General features: G+C 53.7%; 2 protein-coding genes across 4 annotated transcripts in view; both read left to right on the top strand.

Moving 5' to 3' along the window:
- Positions 1-17742, top strand: part of LOC122365015 (transcription factor SOX-5-like) — a 57126-nt gene that overhangs the window by 17211 nt on the left and 22173 nt on the right. Inside the window, exons 2-3 of the mRNA XM_043335887.1 lie at positions 16222-16504; positions 16715-16904. Of these exons, the coding sequence (XP_043191822.1) occupies positions 16230-16504; positions 16715-16904 (465 nt within the window). The 5' untranslated portion in view covers positions 16222-16229. The remainder of the gene's footprint in view (positions 1-16221; positions 16505-16714; positions 16905-17742) is intronic.
- On the top strand, positions 97-7711 carry LOC122365016. 3 transcript variants are annotated; one of them, XR_006253657.1, is made up of 3 exons: positions 97-255; positions 461-467; positions 6585-6711. XR_006253657.1 is itself a non-coding variant. In XM_043335888.1 (3 exons), the coding sequence occupies exons 1-3, from the start codon at positions 205-207 to the stop codon at positions 6937-6939; spliced, it is 447 nt and encodes a 148-aa protein (XP_043191823.1). In that variant the 5' UTR covers positions 97-204; the 3' UTR covers positions 6940-7711. The 3 variants fall into 3 exon arrangements, 1 of the variants encoding a protein (XP_043191823.1); XM_043335888.1 differs by having other exon boundaries at positions 461-501; positions 6585-7711; XR_006253656.1 differs by lacking the exon at positions 461-467 and having other exon boundaries at positions 6585-7711.

Consider the following 17742-nt stretch of genomic DNA (forward strand, 5'->3'; position numbering starts at 1 on the left):
CGTCTCTTACTTTGTTTACTTAGGTACTCTGTCTCCCTTATGTTTCCCAACTTATTATGCTTTCCTCTGCTCCAACCACGTCTCTCTCCCTGTGCCCGCGACTCGATATTATTTGGTTGCGGTGATCGTCGTCGTGGCGGCGGCGAGAGTCGGCGCGGCGCTGGGCGAGAGTCGGCGCGGAGCTGGGCGCCGCCGTAATGGGTGATGCCCGATACTGATACACGTGGACCGCGCCAGACAGAAAGAGAGGAAAGAGTATGTTATGATTTATTTGATATTTATGGTTCAGTTATGACCTAAATAATGTATTGTTGTGTTACTACATTCTTTTGTTACTGATTTATATTTATTTATCGTAACTTTGGCTGTGATATTTTGTGTGCTTTTTATGAATGAGCGCCATGATTGTAGTATCTCATGTGTTTACTCGACTGATTGTGTTATTTTTGTGTATTTTCAGTTTTTACGTAACCACCATTGGGCGAACATTAGAATATACCTGTAGTCAGCACTGAATCTTCTTTTGTGAGCCAGAACAGTAAAAATCTTCCTCTCTTTTGCGTGGCAGTAAAAATCTTTCTCTCTTTAGCGTGGCAGTAAAAGTCTTTCCCCTTCGTGGCACAGTGAAATGTTTCTTCCTTGTGGCTCAGTAAAATAGTGAAAAGTAGATTGAATGACAATGACTTTCCATGATGGATGTGCCACATTACTTTGTAGATAGAATATGCCATTCCACAATGCAACTCGTAGATTCTACCTACCTATGTTTCGTAGATTTGGTGTAGTTGATATCTCATGATAATACTGCCCATACTAACTTCATGAATTGAATCCATACATTTTCATCCTTGCCCAATTTACAACTGTCCTGAGTTCTCAACCCGCATTGTCACCATGGCTGATTCGGAGAAGGGTACTGATGACTGTGGGCCAGACACGAGGTCATCACATGAATTGCGGCTGACTGAGAAAGGTAGAGAGTACCAAACCACCATGAAGGTCAAAGTGTTCAAGCAGATGTTGGGAAAACTGGAAAAGGAAGGCACGTCCCTGGTTGATGACCTCACAAGCCAAGATGACGATGAGCAGGATGAAGAAAAAATGACCAAGAGGATTGCCAAATGGAGGCACAACTACGTGATGCTTCGTCAGACCCATGAAGATCTGCGCTCCTTGTTGGGAGCTGAATTTGAAGCTCACAGATTGATGTATGATGACAGACTCATCAAACTGGACACCACAAGAGCAATGATTGAGTCGTTGACACCACAAGAACCGACGTGCAAACAGAACAAGAAGAGTCGGGGAGCACGCTCGTCGGTAACCCAGACAAGCAGATCATCTTCGAGTACTGGCATGAAAGCCCAGCTTTTCATGATGAAGGTTCAAGAGAACACTCAGGCAGCTGAGATGAAAGCAAAAGCTGATGCACTGGAAGAAAGACAGGAATTGGAAAGGGAGATAAAGATCATGGAGTCCAAGATGCAAGAGCTGAAGTGGAAAGAAGAAAAGCATCAAATAGAAACAGAAAGAAGGATTCATAAAGCAAAAGAAGAGGTGATTGAAAGGATGGAGCAGCAAGTTGAATCGTTGATGATGTCACCAAGACAGCAGGCGGCTGACATGATGGAGATGGAGTCACATGGGACGAAACGGGTGGACACTGATGCACAACCTACTGACTGTCATGAAGCTGTTAATGACATGACTGATTATGCTGTGCCACCGCCTACTGTACCCATTTCCGCCCATTGTCAGGCTCCTGCCCCTGCTCACCCTCAGTCCACTGAGTCTGCTCCAACACCAGTTACTGCTGCTACTCTGGCTGACATTCTTTCCATACAGGCGCAGAGATGTCAGCTACCTCCTACGGAACCAGGTGTGTTCAAAGGCGATCACACCACCTTCCGCATCTGGCTGAACGCCTTCGAGACGTACATTGAGACCAGATGCTCTTCATCCAGCGAAAGATTACACTACCTGGGCTACTACACAGCTGGAGAAGCAAGGAACGCGATCACTGGCTTCCTGCAGATGGGAACGGCTGATGCCTACCAGCAAGCCAAGAAGCGCCTCACCGACAGGTATGGCAATGCATTTGTCACTATGAATGAGATGAAGAGGCGCCTTCAGAGATGGCCAGATGTGCGAGCTGGTGATAGTAAGTCATTCACTGAGCTTTCAGACTTTCTAGAGCTTTGTCTGGCCAGTTCGAATGCAATGGGTGATGTGAAGATGTTCGGTGGTCCATCAGAGATTGATGCCATCCTCAAGAAGTTGCCCAGATACCTGTCTGACAGCTGGAGAAGAATCGTTGACAGGTGGATCTATGAACCCGAAGAAGGTGCTGTCTCGCAGTACCCACCGTTCGCACACTTTGTGCAGTTCATGAGCAGAGAGGCCAGGGTGGCCTCTGGTCCAGTGCTACCCAGAAGTGGTGAGGAAGACAAGCGAGTGCAACCGAAGCAAAGAAATGCACGAGTTCTCCTCACTTCTGCACCAACCGATCAGAAGCCTCAAGACAGCAGAGCAAGCGGCCGGGTGAATCAGCAGCACCACTGTGTGGTATGCAAGAATGATCATCCGCTGGACCGTTGCTCGACATTCACCAAGATGTCCCTGAAGGGCAGACAGGAGCTGGTCCGACAGCATGGTCTCTGCGGAGGGTGCCTAAGGAAGGGGCACAGATGGAAGGAGTGTCGAAGGAAACAGCGATGCACAAAGTGTAGCAGGCTGCACCCTACCCTGCTCCATGACGATTCTCTTTCCCTCAGAGTGGACAAGACAACAACCCAAGGCACCCAGACTAGTGCTGCGGTATCCCTCCATGTGTCCTGTGACAAGGTAGCTGAGTCTCCCAAGTGTACTCACTCCATGCTGGTACCTGTGAACCTGACACACCGAGATCTTCCCCACAGAAGCATGACCGTGTACGCACTGCTCGATCCTCAATCTGACACATGTTTTGTGAAAGAGTCTGTGCTACAGGAGTTGGATCTGCGCGGTGAGGACGTCACCCTCGAGGTGAGCACGATCGCAGGCAGGACCAGGACACAGAGCCAGGTCGTACATGGTCTGGTGGTGAAGGATCACAAGGGCGAGACAGAGTTCGAGCTACCTCCTACGTACTCCAAGGCGGACATCCCTGCTGAGCGCCAACTGATCCCGAGACACGACACAACAGCTGAATGGCCCCATCTGCAGGAGGTGGCCGGACAGCTGCCGGAGTACGTCCCCGACGCTGAAGTGGGAATACTGATCGGCATCAACTGCCCCAGAGCTCTGAAGCCACTCGAAGTGGTCACCGGTGGCGACAATGACCCCTGGGCGATTCGCACCAGCCTCGGATGGAGTGTGATCGGATTCATGGGTCAGCCATCCAACGGTGCCGGTGCAGCGTGTCTCTACGTGACTGGTCGAGCCGAACAGGAGGGAGTTCGACACTTCGCGTTCCGAGTCCGTGCTCGTGAGGTACCTCCTGAGCAGCTGGCCAGACTCTTCGACTCTGACTTCACTTCACAGCCAGGGGGAACGATGGTGTCACAAGATGACCTGCAGTTCATCGAGATCATGAAGACAAGCATGCACCAGCGTCCAGACGGCCGCTTTGAAGCTCCCCTCCCCCTCAGAGATCAGAACATGTCTCTTCCAGACAACTTTCACCAGGCTCAGGCTCGACTTCAGTCCCTGAAGAGGAAGCTGTTGAAGGACAGCAGCTACAAGGAAGCCTACATCACAGCAATCAACGACTTGTTGGATAAGGGCTATGCCGAGCCCGTCCCGCAAGCTGAACTGGAAGCTAATGACGGACGAGTGTGGTATGTTCCCCATCACGGCGTCGTCCAGCCGAAGAAAGGGAAACTACGAGTAGTCTTCGACTGCAGTGTGGAGTTTCGTGGACGATGTCTAAACCACGAGCTACTTCAAGGCCCAAACGTGTCAAACAACCTCGTCGGGATCCTGGCAAGATTCCGAAAGGAACCTGTGGCTCTGACATGTGACATAGAAGCCATGTTTAACCGCGTCGCGGTTACTGCAAGTGACAGGAACCTGCTCAGGTTCCTCTGGTGGCCAAGAGACGACGTCAACCAGGAAGCAGTCTGTTACAGGATGACGACACACCTCTTCGGAGCCGTCTCCTCACCCGCGTGCGCGATGCACGCACTGAATCTGACTGCCGAGCTCTATGAGCCCAAGTATGGGAAAGAAGCAGCCAACTTCGTCAAGAACGACTTCTACGTCGACGACGGACTGACTTCGACGCCAGATGCTGGTACTGCAGCGACTCTGATCGAGAAGACGACCGATCTGTGCGCCGAAGGTGGGTTTAAACTCACGAAGTTCGCCTGCAACGACTTTGATGTCATGCAAACTGTCCCAATCTATTCGAGATCTAAGACGCTGGTGGGTTTGACGTTCGAGGGGAACTCCCAGGTGTGTGAACAGGCACTGGGTGTCAGATGGGACCTTGGTTCTGATACCATTCAGTTCCGAGCAGAGCTCCTTGATCGGCCTGCCACCAGGCGAGGCATCCTTTCAGGGGTGAGTTCCCTGTACGACCCACTTGGACTCATCTCGCCAGTGATTCTTAAAGGAAAGATGATCGTCAAGGAGCTCTGTGGACGTGATTGCTCCTGGGATGACCCGGTTCCCGAGGAGCTGAAGGAGCAGTGGCTGACTTGGAAGGCGGCGCTACCAGATCTGTCTAAAGTGAAGATCCCAAGACAGTACGGCTCGATACTCGACTCTGACGGCTCGCCTGCAACTTTCGAGCTTCATCACTTCTCTGATGCGTCCACAGCAGGATACGGAACCTGTAGCTACCTACGCGTCATCAAGGATGGTGAAGTGTCCTCGGATCTCGTGCTGTCGAAGGCCAGGGTGACGCCGAAGAAGACCGTCACAGTTCCACGCTTGGAACTCGCAGCAGCAGTGCTGGCGACAGAAGTCGGTGAGTTTCTGCAGCAAAATCTGAACATATCCCCGATCCAGCATCACTATTGGTGCGACAGTCGCGTGGTTCTTGGATACATACGGAACAACGTGCGCAGGTTTCATGTGTATGTCGCCAACAGAGTGCAGACGATCCTGAATCGCACGACACCGAGTCAGTGGCACTTTGTCCCATCAGAGCAGAACCCAAGTGATCTAGCCTCACGGGGCTGTCTGATCGAAGAGCTCATCGAAAACGACCTGTGGTGGCACGGCCCTCCATTCTTGTCGTGTCAAACGGATCTGCCTCTCGAAGATAACGAAGACGTTGTCGATCAACAAGATCCTGAAGTGAAGAAAGGAGTGACCATGATGACGAGCAGTGAACCAGCCACAGAACACGCGACGCTGCTGCAACGGCTGGAACGCTTCTCGACTTGGTTTGCTGCCAAGACTGCGGTGGCGAACTGCCGAAGATACATAAGGAAACTCAAGGAAGCGTGCAGAAGAAGACGCGGTGAAGAGTGCAGTGAAATGACGAACGAACAATTGACGGTCCAAGATCTGGTCGAGGCTGAAACCGTGATCGTCAAGGCACTGCAAAAGGAAGCGTTTGCCGACGAACTGCGTCGCCAAAGTGGAGCTGATGCCTCCATCAAGAAGTCGTGCACAGAAGATGGGAGTGGCCGAAGCAGCCATCCCGATCCGCGGGAGAAGAGCAGTCTGAAGAAGCTGGATCCTCTGACGAGAAGTGGAATTCTCTGCGTCGGAGGCGGAATCAGACGCGCAAACCTGCCAAGAGAAGTCACGAATCCAGTGATTCTCCCAAAGAAGAGCCATGTCGGTACATTGATCATTCGTCAGTGTCACGAGAGGACGGGACACGCAGGAAGAGAGATGACTCTCGGCGAACTTCGGCAGCAGGGCTACTGGATCCTGCACGGACGCTCTGCCGTCTCCAGTTACATCAACAGCTGCGTGACGTGCAGAAAGCTACGTGGTCCCCCCGGGGAACAGAAAATGGCTGATCTGCCAGTCGAGCGCCTTGAGCCGTCACCTCCTTTCACCTACTGTGGCATGGACTGCTTCGGCCCGTTCTACGTGAAAGAACGACGAAGTCAACTAAAGAGGTGGGGCATTGTCTTCATCTGCCTCGCCTCCAGAGCCGTACACCTGGAGACACTGAACTCGATGACAACCGACGCATTCCTGAATGCGTACCGAAGATTTGTGTGCAGAAGAGGTCCCGTGAGAGGTCTCTTCTGCGACAACGGCACGAACTTTGTGGGAGGTCAGAACGCGTTGAAGGCTGCTCTCGCTGAGATGGATGAAGAGAAGATCAAGAACAGTCTACTGAAGGACCAGTGCGACTTCATCAACTTCACGTTTAACCCTCCCCACGCCAGCCACATGGGTGGGGTTTGGGAGCGACTGATACGCTGCGCTCGGTCAGTTCTGACCAGCCTGTTGGTCGCGAATGGAGAACAGCTGGACGATGAGCTGTTGCGAACGTTGATGTGCGAGGTTGAGGACATCCTTAACAGCCGTCCCATCTCCATAGCTGACATGTCCCCAACTAACCAGCTCGAGGCTCTCAGCCCGAGTTCCCTTCTGACCCAGAAGTGTAGAGTAATCTTACCTTTTCCTGGTAGGTTCGCGACGGCGGACGTGTACGCCCGCCAGCGGTGGAGGCGAGTTCAGCATCTCGCGAACGTCTTCTGGAACCGCTGGAGGAAAGAGGTCGTCCTCGCTGCGCAGGAGCGCCGCAAGTGGACGAAAACGACGGAGAACGTCGAGGTCGGTGACGTTGTCCTCGTCATGGATGACGAGCGCCCACGCTCTCAGTGGCCGTTGGCGCGAGTCGTCAACACGTATCCGGGCAGTGACGGCCTGGTACGCAAGGTGCGCGTCCTGATGAACGGCTCGGAGCACAGAAGACCGGTTCACCGGCTGGTGACCCTGCTCCGTGCGGCACCTGGAGGCTCGGCTACGTGCACCGCCGAGTGACTGTGCACCGCCGAGTGACTGTTCCGTGCACCGCCGAGTGACTGTTCCGTGCACCGCCGAGTGACTGTTCCGTGCACCGCCGGGTGACTGTTCCGTGCACCGCCGAGTGACTGTTCCGTGCACCGCCGAGTGACTGCTCTGTGCACCACCGAGTGACTTTGCCCCGTTCACTGCGGCGTGACTTTGCCCCGTGCACTATCGTGTGACTGCTCGGTGCACTGTCGGGCTACGGACCCGGCAGGTGATCACGTGTGCTTATGGTACTGTGATGAATTGAGCGCAAGATTCCCCGTCAAGGGAGCCAGAAGGACAAATTTGGTTGAATGTCCCAAATTTGGGGGAGCCATGTGCCCGCGACTCGATATTATTTGGTTGCGGTGATCGTCGTCGTGGCGGCGGCGAGAGTCGGCGCGGCGCTGGGCGAGAGTCGGCGCGGAGCTGGGCGCCGCCGTAATGGGTGATGCCCGATACTGATACACGTGGACCGCGCCAGACAGAAAGAGAGGAAAGAGTATGTTATGATTTATTTGATATTTATGGTTCAGTTATGACCTAAATAATGTATTGTTGTGTTACTACATTCTTTTGTTACTGATTTATATTTATTTATCGTAACTTTGGCTGTGATATTTTGTGTGCTTTTTATGAATGAGCGCCATGATTGTAGTATCTCATGTGTTTACTCGACTGATTGTGTTATTTTTGTGTATTTTCAGTTTTTACGTAACCACCATTGGGCGAACATTAGAATATACCTGTAGTCAGCACTGAATCTTCTTTTGTGAGCCAGAACACTCCCCGTCTCTCTCTCCCGCAGTGACCGTACCGTGCCGCTCTCCCTCTCCGTCGCTGTTCTCTCACTCTCAGCTCCCCTGGGCCTGGTCGCTCGCTCGTTCCCCCTCTCTGGGGCCTGCCACCGTCATCAACACATCTGTATTGTCATGTACTACCATAATAATCAGCATAAATCAGCGACTCGACTGGCTAGTCCCGGAAGACCAAACAATGCCCGCCCCCGCCTCCTCCCCCGCCGGGAGCGGTCAGAAGCCGCCCGCAAGTTACAGTGACCGAAGCGGAGGAGTCGACCGATGGTGCAGGGAGTGCTGGAGTGTTTGTTAGAGGGACTGATGATGGATTCTGGAGATGGTGGGAGGTGTGATGTAGGCAGGATAGGCGGTGATATGGGCGGGATGGCTGGGATTGGGGTAGATGAGGTAAAATGAGGCAGGCGCTGCTGCTAAAGTAACATAACGAGAATAACAAATGGAGGAAGAGAAGTGGGGAAATAGAAAGAAAGAAAGAAAGAAAGAAAGAAAAAAAGCAAGAAAAAAGAAAAATCAAGAAAGTGAGAGAGAGAGAGAGAGAGAGAGAGAGAGAGAGAGAGAGAGGGGTATGGGGTAGCTAGAGGGAGGGGAAGGAGGGAAACATGATTGATGCAGCATAACATATTTATTACCTCCAGAGTAACTACAGCGCCTCGGCTATGGACACGGATTATCATGATTGTACAGAGCATGTAAATAATTGTCTGTTATATCTATTCGTTGTTCCATGCCCCACTGTGGCCAGTGCGGCAGTGTCTGTGTTTCCATTACGTCCTGGGCCGGGCGCGTGGTTCCATTGGCGGGTATTAGTCTGATTGTGGCCGCTGGACAGACGCTGTCAGTGTTATTGTGCGCCGACAAAGTGGGTGTCAGTGCGGTGATCTATGGACGGGGCGGGACCCAGTGACGTCATCAGTGTGTCCGCGGCCGGCGGTGTGCTGAGAGGGCCGGACTGACCCCTCCCCCTCCCCCCTCCCCGGCCGAGAGTGCGGCGGGGCCCGCCGGCACCCCCGGGGGCGACACACTAATTTGTCATGCAGCATTGTGTGCGGACGGAGCGCAGCGCCAGAATACCCCATTGGCACAATAATAGAGCAGCCGATCTGGGCCTGAATATTTATTGTTGACCGGACGTATTCAGTGTGTGTGGAGAGAGATACAGGGGAGGCGGGGAGAGGGGAGGATGGGGAGGACCGGACACAGAGACCACGAGCACCATGTGCAGGGGAACAGCGCATAAATCATCGAGGTCCACTGAGATGGCCAGAGCGGGACAGGACGTCGGAAACCAAAGGACAAGCCTGGCACACATTACATAGTACAGATTACAGTCATTACAAACTATGACAAGAAAAGGGCATAGAGGAGAAAGCCGGGAACGGAGAGGCGTCACCTTACTTACTTTCTGCTAAAACATATAATTTTTCCCTCTTTCTATAAAAACCTGCTTTCCAAAAGCAGCTACGACGCCCGATGGCCTTGCGGCACATTTCATCACACCGGGCGGCCGGCTTCCCGCATCACGTCGTGCGGCACAGCCTACCTTCAGGCGTTGACCACCAGTGCCACCTAGCGATTGAAATATAAGCTGGCAGGTGAACTGCCCTTGAATGCGTTTCACCATTTTTTTCTTTTTTTTGATGAAGCTGACCATTGATGACGATGAAGCTGACCATTGAGTACGAAATGGCGAGGTCCAAAGGCTGGGATTTCGATCGGTCCGACCTGACGAGATGCTGGAGAGGCGCTGTTACTTAGAACAGCTCGTGACCCCTCTCATCCCTATCCACTGGAGTGCATCACTCTCGCATAGGAACGGCCTTCGGTAACAACCGTGACCGACCGAGCGACGGCCTCACCTGGTAACGACCTGACTGACGTGGCTTATCGTGGCAACGAGCTGATGAAATGCTCAACATTCGGGAAATAAGCTTTTGAAACTCGAGCGCGCGCAGTGAGTGGTCAATGCATCTTCGTCCAAAACCTGTCAGGCCAAGGGGTCGCTTTCAGCTGGGGATTCTCTGTTTATTGAATCCATCATTGACTGAGAGCTTAGTAAAGTGGGATTAGAGTTGGTTTGGTGTTACCAAGCTCTCAGTGCCAAGCATCACAGATGGTTGGTTTGTTGCGGCCGGCTCTGTGGCCACAGGAGCTCAAAGTAACCGGTCTCGATCGGACAACACTGCTGAAATGATTCTACCCCTCGTCCATCCGGTGACCGCTTCCTGAGGCACCACCTCAGCAGCTCAGAAAACATGTCGACCGGCCGGCGGACGGTGTAGCTGAGCTGCCCTCTGACGTCGTCTGTGTGTCGGCAGCTCGCACCGTGCAGCCCTCTGTGCTTCCTCCCATGTCGCGCCTTGTTCCCCGCGGGTCAGCTCGCTGAATAGAGGAGCTGGTACGTCCGATCGCAGTCCGTCTGTTGCCCCTCTAAACAGCCGGCGGCCAAAAGGGGCGTGTTTTCGCTGTTGGAGCCAACTTTGTGGTCTCCACCAAGGAAAGCAATTTGTACGGAACTGATGGCTGGCTCTGTTTTCGTGGCGCCGCTCCGCACGGGGAAAACACAGGCCGCTGACGTGGGGTTTCGAACTCGCCTGTCTGTGCAGAGAGAGCAGCTGCGGTTTTGGTGACCCGGCGTGTCAGAGCCTGTGTCCGAGCTGGCTCATCTGAGCGATGCAAAAAAAAAAAAATATCCTGATGGAAAGACAGAGAGGAAACTATCAAATGCTTTACCTAAACATACATTTTTTAGATTCTCAAAAGTAAGTACAGCAAACCAATAGTTATGTTCCTTTCAGAATATGCTTCTTATAACCGATGCTGAGGCACGCATAATACTTTGAGTATGCACAATGCACGTTGGGGATTGGCATCAGATTGCAGCGATGTCTCGCGGAGAGAAGTCCGGCAGGGACTGTGCAGAGGGTGACTCACTCGCCACTGCACTGAGGACCAGGGTGATTATTTAACGAGCCATGTCCTCCTGCGGTGACCAGGCTGCAGCACTGTTGTTATTTTACCGTGGTCACTTTGTGTCTCCCTGCTCAGTAACGAGCCGCTCCAGTATATATTACGAGACGATAGACGAGACAAAACCTCGCTAAGGGACATAACTAGGACACTGAACAGGGACAGGTGGGTCGTGTGTCAGCAAGTCTGATAAGGGATTGTGACTGGACGAGCTATCATACACATTTTCGAGCTGAAGTTCTGTATGCTTCCTCAAATACAATGGAACTGCACTTATGTTGAGTAGCCCACAACACTTCATAAATGCATTAAGATTCATGTCACATGCTCTTGTCTTGTCCGACCGGAAAATTATCCCGGTCTGGCCACTATTATCTCTAAGTGCTTCCTTGAGGCTACACCGGATGAATGCTGTCTGCGTACGGTGTCTGATGTGTGCTCTTTAGCAACCGACATGACCTCACTTCCGGGCGGAGTGGGTGCCCAAATTCCTCGGGCCGGAGCCGCGCGCAGTTTGTGTTTATAGGCGCTCCCCATGCCCCTGGAGCTGCACCGGTGACAATGCTCACCATTCTGCCCTGGCTATGCGCTGGCCGGCCAGCCTGTCGCCGCCCCGGTGCATCGACAGTTGACCCCCCCCCCCCCCCCTCTGTGCCATGCCAGTGCACTGTGCAGCGGTCTCGGCGCCACCAAACGAGCTGCCCGCCGGCCGATTACATTGTTTGGTTAGCCGACGGCGGCAGCGCGGCTCATTACGGGCGCGGTTGTTACTGCGCCGGCGTGCCGGCGGTCTGGACAGTCCAGCTCAGACAATGTCTGGACAGCGTCATGCGGTCAGAGCGGTCCCATTGCATGTTATTGGCTGTGCAGGGCGCCCTGCAGATAAGATAATGTATAATTAACAGAGACGGAGCAGGCAGGCACAGCTGCACATATCCAAACAAATAGCCGCCGCTTTGATTTCCCCGGCGGCACTATGTGCGGGTCAGTTGTGCGGCCGGCGCGACCTGCGCTCGTGTTTGGATCGTTCTCTGTTTTGTCTCGGTGACGCCTCTGCTTACGGTGCGCAGACAATGGCACGTTTAGCGGTGTTTAATATCGGGTCTGGGAGACACCGGGCCTCTGTTGGAGGGACAGCGGGCGGCCATCGCCCCGTCGAGCTCGGCTGCTGGGTCCAGCCACCCGACCGAGGGACTGAGCGCGCGTCACTGGCCTTGTTGGATAATCACCGTGACTGCCAACGAAACCAGCTCTTGGTCCGGTGGACCTAGCAGTGGAGAACCTAGTCATTTTCAGAAGACTATTCCTAGAAGGAAAAACAGAATAAATTGATTTGGTCTTTATCAATTTGTTATTGTATGCGAACTATAATTAATGGCATAAACTGTCGTACATTATATGTTTAGCATTGTGGTTCTCAATGTGAATTGTGGCGCCATGTAACCGTGCACCCTCCCCCCAAAACACCCTAAGCATCCCAGCTTCTCATTTTCGCTTAATGGCGAGGTATGCCAACCCTCTCATGATTTTCAAGACCTTGAAAACAAAATGTAACAGCGCTGTCAACCTTCCCGAGATAGCCTAAGATAAACCTCTCACTCCTTTTTATGGCTCTCTAACTGGTGTAGGGCTGTTAATGATGCCACACGGCGTTAGTTTTGTGCTGCGGCGAATGGAGCTCTCTCACGCCTCAGGCAGCTGTCACGTTAGGCCGGCCTCCGAGCCCCGGCGCGTCTGAGACTGTGAGACGGGAAGGAACAGCCCTTCTGCGCCCGCAGGACCCCGCCGGCCGGGGCAGGCAGACGAGGGACGGACAGAGTCGGCCTCGCCCCGGAGGGCCAGTCGTCCTCGGCCCGGAGGGCCCGGCCGGGCTTTACGAGCCACTGAAAATGTCGGCCACTGGCAATTGTGCCTGGTTTCCTCAGTCCCGGCGAAACAATTTATGGAACGTGAAACTGCCCGGCGGCCAGTTGGCCTGTGAAAGTGCTGGCAGATGGCCCCAAATTATAGCGCCATTAGTATACAGAGTGTTCACGGCACCTTAGTGCCGACCAGAATAGCCGGCCACTGCCGCCGCCACCACCACCGACAGCGACTCTGAAACCGTCACCAGCACATCAGTGGTGACGCACGGGAGCTCTTAGCTGAAGTTGTAATGGAGCTGCTTGACATATCCACAGGAACGGTTTCCATTTACTACTATTTTGCATTGAAATTTGATTATCGATGAATTCACAACCGTTCCATATATTTTAATAATGGAAAGCGCTGCGACCACAACGATGTCATGCAATATAATGTTGAGGCGGTGACTGTATGCGTGTGTGCTCCCTACACGGCTGGACTCGGTCTAACACAGCCTCCGAAGTTCTTTGGGTCCCTGGTGGCTGATGCTGACCTCTGGAACGCCTGTGTAGTCTGGGCCCTGTGCAGAATGCAAGGAAGAGCCATGTTCACTGCTTCCCAAGCCTGCGCCGAGCGGCGCCGATCGGCACCGCCCCCGCCCTGGCACCGTCGCCGCCGGCGCCACTCGCCGTGCTTCCGGCCGCGCCAGGCCATCACGGCTCGTAAGACAACAATGCGGCGCCTTTACCGCTCGCACGGCCACATGTGGGCGCGGCCGGCCGTGCGCCGCCTCCGCCGGCCTGATTTGCGAGTGGAGCCCGCCGCCGCCGCCCTGCCCAGCTTTTAATGAAACATGTGTCGGCCGTCGGCTAATTTCTCGCGCCGGCTCTCTCCGGCGCGCCGCTAAATCAGATTTGTCACCCTTGCCGGCGGGCCGCGGCTGCCGCCGGCTTTTTGTCACGCTTTTTAGCGCACATTGTTTCTGATATATCATCTTGTATATGACAACGGCGAAGTCGACAGGCCGCTGGCTTCCGGCCGAGGCATTAGGAGGCCGTCGCTGCAGCAGGGCGCTGTGGGAAGACGGGCGGCAGGGCGGGCAACATCAGCTCCAACAACACCGTTAGTGCGGAGAGGGCGGCCATACCGCGGAGGAGACCGAGCGCAAGTTACTGCCGCACTGGATTGTTTATCATATTTGAAGATGACTTGCTTGCAAGCCTTGCCGGGCCGCCAGTTTTTTAAAGTATGTGGACGTTAAGTGCATTGTAATATGCGGCCGGCAACAACTGGTCGCTCGTTTTGTCATCTGAATAATGGATGGTAGAGCTGTTAGTGACGACTTGGTATGTCCCCTACCCGGCTTCCCTGGGGCGTCGGTGATATTTTGAATAAAGTTGGCCTGGAAAATGAAAACAATTTTGCCTTTTGTTGCTATTCAGGTGCAGGCGCCTCAAAACACTAATTTGAACAATGCGAATTTGTCATTATTTATCTATTTCTTAACGTAGCTCGCCATTTTTATGTATTTTATATAAACAAGTAGACAATTGGCCAGATTCAGTCGCTGCAGTACAATGACTCCATTTGAGACAGTCGCTGCAATAGGCTATGACTTCATTCTGAGACAATTGCTGCAGTACAGTGGCTCCGTCTGAGACAGCATCTGCAGTACAATGGCTGCCGTCTAAGACAGCCGCCGGGCCCTCGAGGCGTCCCTTCGGTCACCGGGGGCAGCGTTGTCCGCTATCGGTCAGGCCGTTATATTTACAGCAGACGTCCAATGAAGCGTCGGATCAGCGCAGACGTCCATAGCGGCTGTGCAGGTCGCAGCCGGCCCCCGACCACCGCGACCACGTCATTGTTTACAGCGCTGAGAATGTTTTCAGAATGCCGTCCAGATTATTCAAGTTTTATTTCAGCGAAGGCATTTTGAATTCGCCATTGACGTCAATTCTTGATAATTAGTGAGCTGTTGACACATACTTCCTGTCTGTATTGATAGATCTTAGTATTGGAGAACTTAATAGCCCTTGGTGTCATAAATACGTGTTTACAGAACATTTTTATGAACTCATCTATTAGGCTGGCAAATTGATAACTGTTTAATTATATGGCGTGAAGCGTTGGATTAATATCTAATGTATATGTAATATAATATAGCTCTCCTCACGCCCTGGGGAGTGTTACTAAGGTGCCTCTGACTTCCTGGCTGGACCGAGCCGGGTCTCAGTGGGTGCCTCGGCCGGCACAGTGGCTCTGTTTGGCACAGAGCGCGGCGCACTCCGCCGCCACTGCGCCACTGTTTGTCTCCTGTCGACGGGACACACACGGCGCACATTTGTGCGCCGCGCGCCACACAGGCTGCGCCACTGTCGCCCAATAATCAGCCGAAATTAATTACATGATTCTCAATGAGTCTGTTTGATTCTGTTTGCTTACGCTGGCCCCGGGGAGCCGAAACAAAGCCGGCCAGGTGGCGGCGGCAGTGGCGGCGCGCTGGGCCGTTTCCGGCGCACTGGCGCACCGTAATCGCCGCCACCGTATTTTTACTCCGCCGCCGCCGCACCTGAACAGCATTGTTTGTCGCTCGTGATTTGGCTGCGATGAAAATATACAGCCCCCTACTACAATATACCAGCAAAATGGCCAAATAAATAGGCCGCAGGACCACGGAGAACTGGCGGCTGTCGGCAGAACTGATGAGAACGGGTTGCCAGGCACCGACGGAGGGGAGCCAGCTGGGTGAAGGGGTCTGCCGGCCACAGGGACGGTTCACATCGCTGTCCGGGCAGACCAAAGGTCCGACGTGAGATAAATGTCTCACAAATCGTAAAAGAATCGCACCTATTCAAGAGAACCTAAATGCAGTCAAGCCTCAGCGTATAAGTTATCTTTCCAGCACCAGGCCGCAACTTAACTACAAGCGGCCGTCTTATGCCGCTTGCTACCATTCAGCGCTAATGCAGTCCAACCTAACCTATCCCCACCTGGATAATTATGTCAAGTACAGCCGCGTTACGCCTTTCTCATATCGGACCTCTAAGCAAATTAATGTCACTTGCGGTGTGGTATCGGATCGCATCATAACGACTCAGTACGACCACCCAACGGAAACATAATTTCTCGAAGCGGGTACCACATCCTTCAATGACTACATACTGCTCAACCCTAGCCCACGGACACTTGACACTGCCTCCCGGGACTCGGGAAGGGAGGGGGGAGGATGAGAGGGGACGGCACGAGCCACTCCACCCGACCACCCAGGGCAGCGGCGCCCGACAGTGACGGCGGTCCCATTCCTCCGGCGTGTTCCCGCATTCCCGCCAGTTGTTGGCCGGATTCGGGCCATTGCAAATGGTGGCACGTGCAGCGTCCCTGCTTGGGGGGCCGCTTTTTACGCCGGCGGAAGGCAACAATTCATCATTTGTGCACGCGGCCAGCACCTGTGTGAAATCTGTTTGGGTTCCTGTTTTTGTTGGAAATTCGATTGGGCCGGTGTCACGTTCGGCTCAATGTCTCTCGAGGAGGCTCCTCTCTCGACTTTCGACGAGCGACAACACCAAGCCAAACGACCCACAGATCGTAATCAACATTCCGTGACGCCGAATTTACCCACCTCCCTTCCGTCCATGTGTTACAGCTGGAGTCATGTCGGCCAAGCGCAAGTCGCCACCGTCGAAGCTGTCGGACGCCGAGGGAGACCCGGACCTGGCGATGTCGGAGGGAGGTGGAGCGCTGAGCGGCGACGGTCGAGAGTCACCTGCCGGTCAGGGCGGGGGCGGCGGCGGGGGCGGCCTCAGCCCGCGGCACGAGCCGCCCAGCTCGGGGGAGGAGCTGCTGGCGCAGCGGCGCAGCATGGAGAGCGTGCTGCGGCGGCTCTCCTCACGGCTCCTGGACGAGGCCGGCCCGCCCGTCAGCTCGGCGTGAGTACACAGGGCACATTTGGCGGAATGCAGACTTCGAATTATGACGAAGTATTATTTCAGCGCTTTTCTTTGTTCACCAACGAAGGTTGACTTGACGTACCTTCTAAACTGTTTCATAGAGGTTTGCGATATTAAAAAATCTCACTCATGCCCTGAGCTGCTGATAGGATCTGACCTGACTTGACCTGACCTGACCCGCGTCCCCAGAGATGCCCCTATGCCGGACGTGTCCCGCTCCCACCCGGACCTGCTGCCCATGCTGGTGGACAAACATCAGATGGACCCGCACAAGATCCAGGAAATGATCGAACAGCTGAGGCTGGTGCAGCACAGCATCCAGCTGCGGCAGCAGCAGGAGCAGCTTCGACAGCAGCAACAGCAGCAGCAGCAGCTAAAGGTAAGCAGTAGGAGCAGCAAAAACAGCTCAAGGTAAGCAGCGAGAACGACGGCAACTCGAGATTACTCTCTAGAAAGGGCTCAGAGTAAGCAGAAAATGTCACCAGTGAACAATTAAATATCCTCTTGCGTAATGCGTCCAATCTTTGGAGATTGCAGCTGCATTTCAACGCTATCCTCCTTCTGAACGCAGAGCTGGAACAAGTGCACGCCACCTCGTTCCTAAAAGCAGCTATACATTCGTGTTTCGCAAAGCGATACAAAACAATAGAACCCACCCCCACGTAACAGAATTGTCAGGCGATTGATAGTGCTAGTCCGCGAACACATGTAGGTACAATTTATTACCCTTCTGTTATACGGAAAAAGTGACTTGATCAAGCATCTCTCTTTGAACGAGCAAACACGCCACATTGATAATCCTCGGATGATCATTTCGGAGCGAAATTACTCACGGTGTAATCGCTGCTAATGTTTAAATCACTGGCGGACGGCAGGCGATGGATGCCCTCGGTGACTCACAGTCGGTCGGATTAATGCCCCGGCCCAGCTCCGTCCAACTGCAGCCGTTCTCAGCTCGCAGCTCGCCGATGCAGACCGGTTGATCGCACTGGCTCGCGAGCGGCTCTGTGGCGCGGAACTGAGCCGGCGACAATGTGTTCCCGGCACCGCGGTCGACTGCACCTCAGTAACGACATTCAGCCGGCCTCTCCAGGTCGGTGTGGGGCCTCGGAACGGCGCCGGCCTCCGCCATTGTGACGATAAACAACACATTTCGTGGTGTAGGCGGCGCCCCGAGCGGTGGTCGCCAACTTCCCTTGTTAGCAAGCTCGAGTGGC

This window comes from Amphibalanus amphitrite, unplaced genomic scaffold (genome assembly GCF_019059575.1).
Source record: "Amphibalanus amphitrite isolate SeventyFive unplaced genomic scaffold, NRLGWU_Aamphi_draft 000711F_arrow, whole genome shotgun sequence".
NCBI lineage: Eukaryota > Metazoa > Arthropoda > Thecostraca > Balanomorpha > Balanidae > Amphibalanus > Amphibalanus amphitrite.

What these genes read in the sequence shown, in the direction of transcription:
- LOC122365016 (XM_043335888.1), top strand. Translation starts at nt 205, where the DNA reads ATGCCCGATACTGATACACGTGGACCGCGCCAGACAGAAAGAGAGGAA. An exon ending in AGACAGAAAGAGAGGAAAGA is followed by an intron (nt 256 to 460) that starts GTATGTTATGAT and finishes GTGTATTTTCAG; the next exon opens with TTTTTACGTAACCACCATTG. An exon ending in GCGAACATTAGAATATACCT is followed by an intron (nt 502 to 6,584) that starts GTAGTCAGCACT and finishes TTTTCCTGGTAG; the next exon opens with GTTCGCGACGGCGGACGTGT.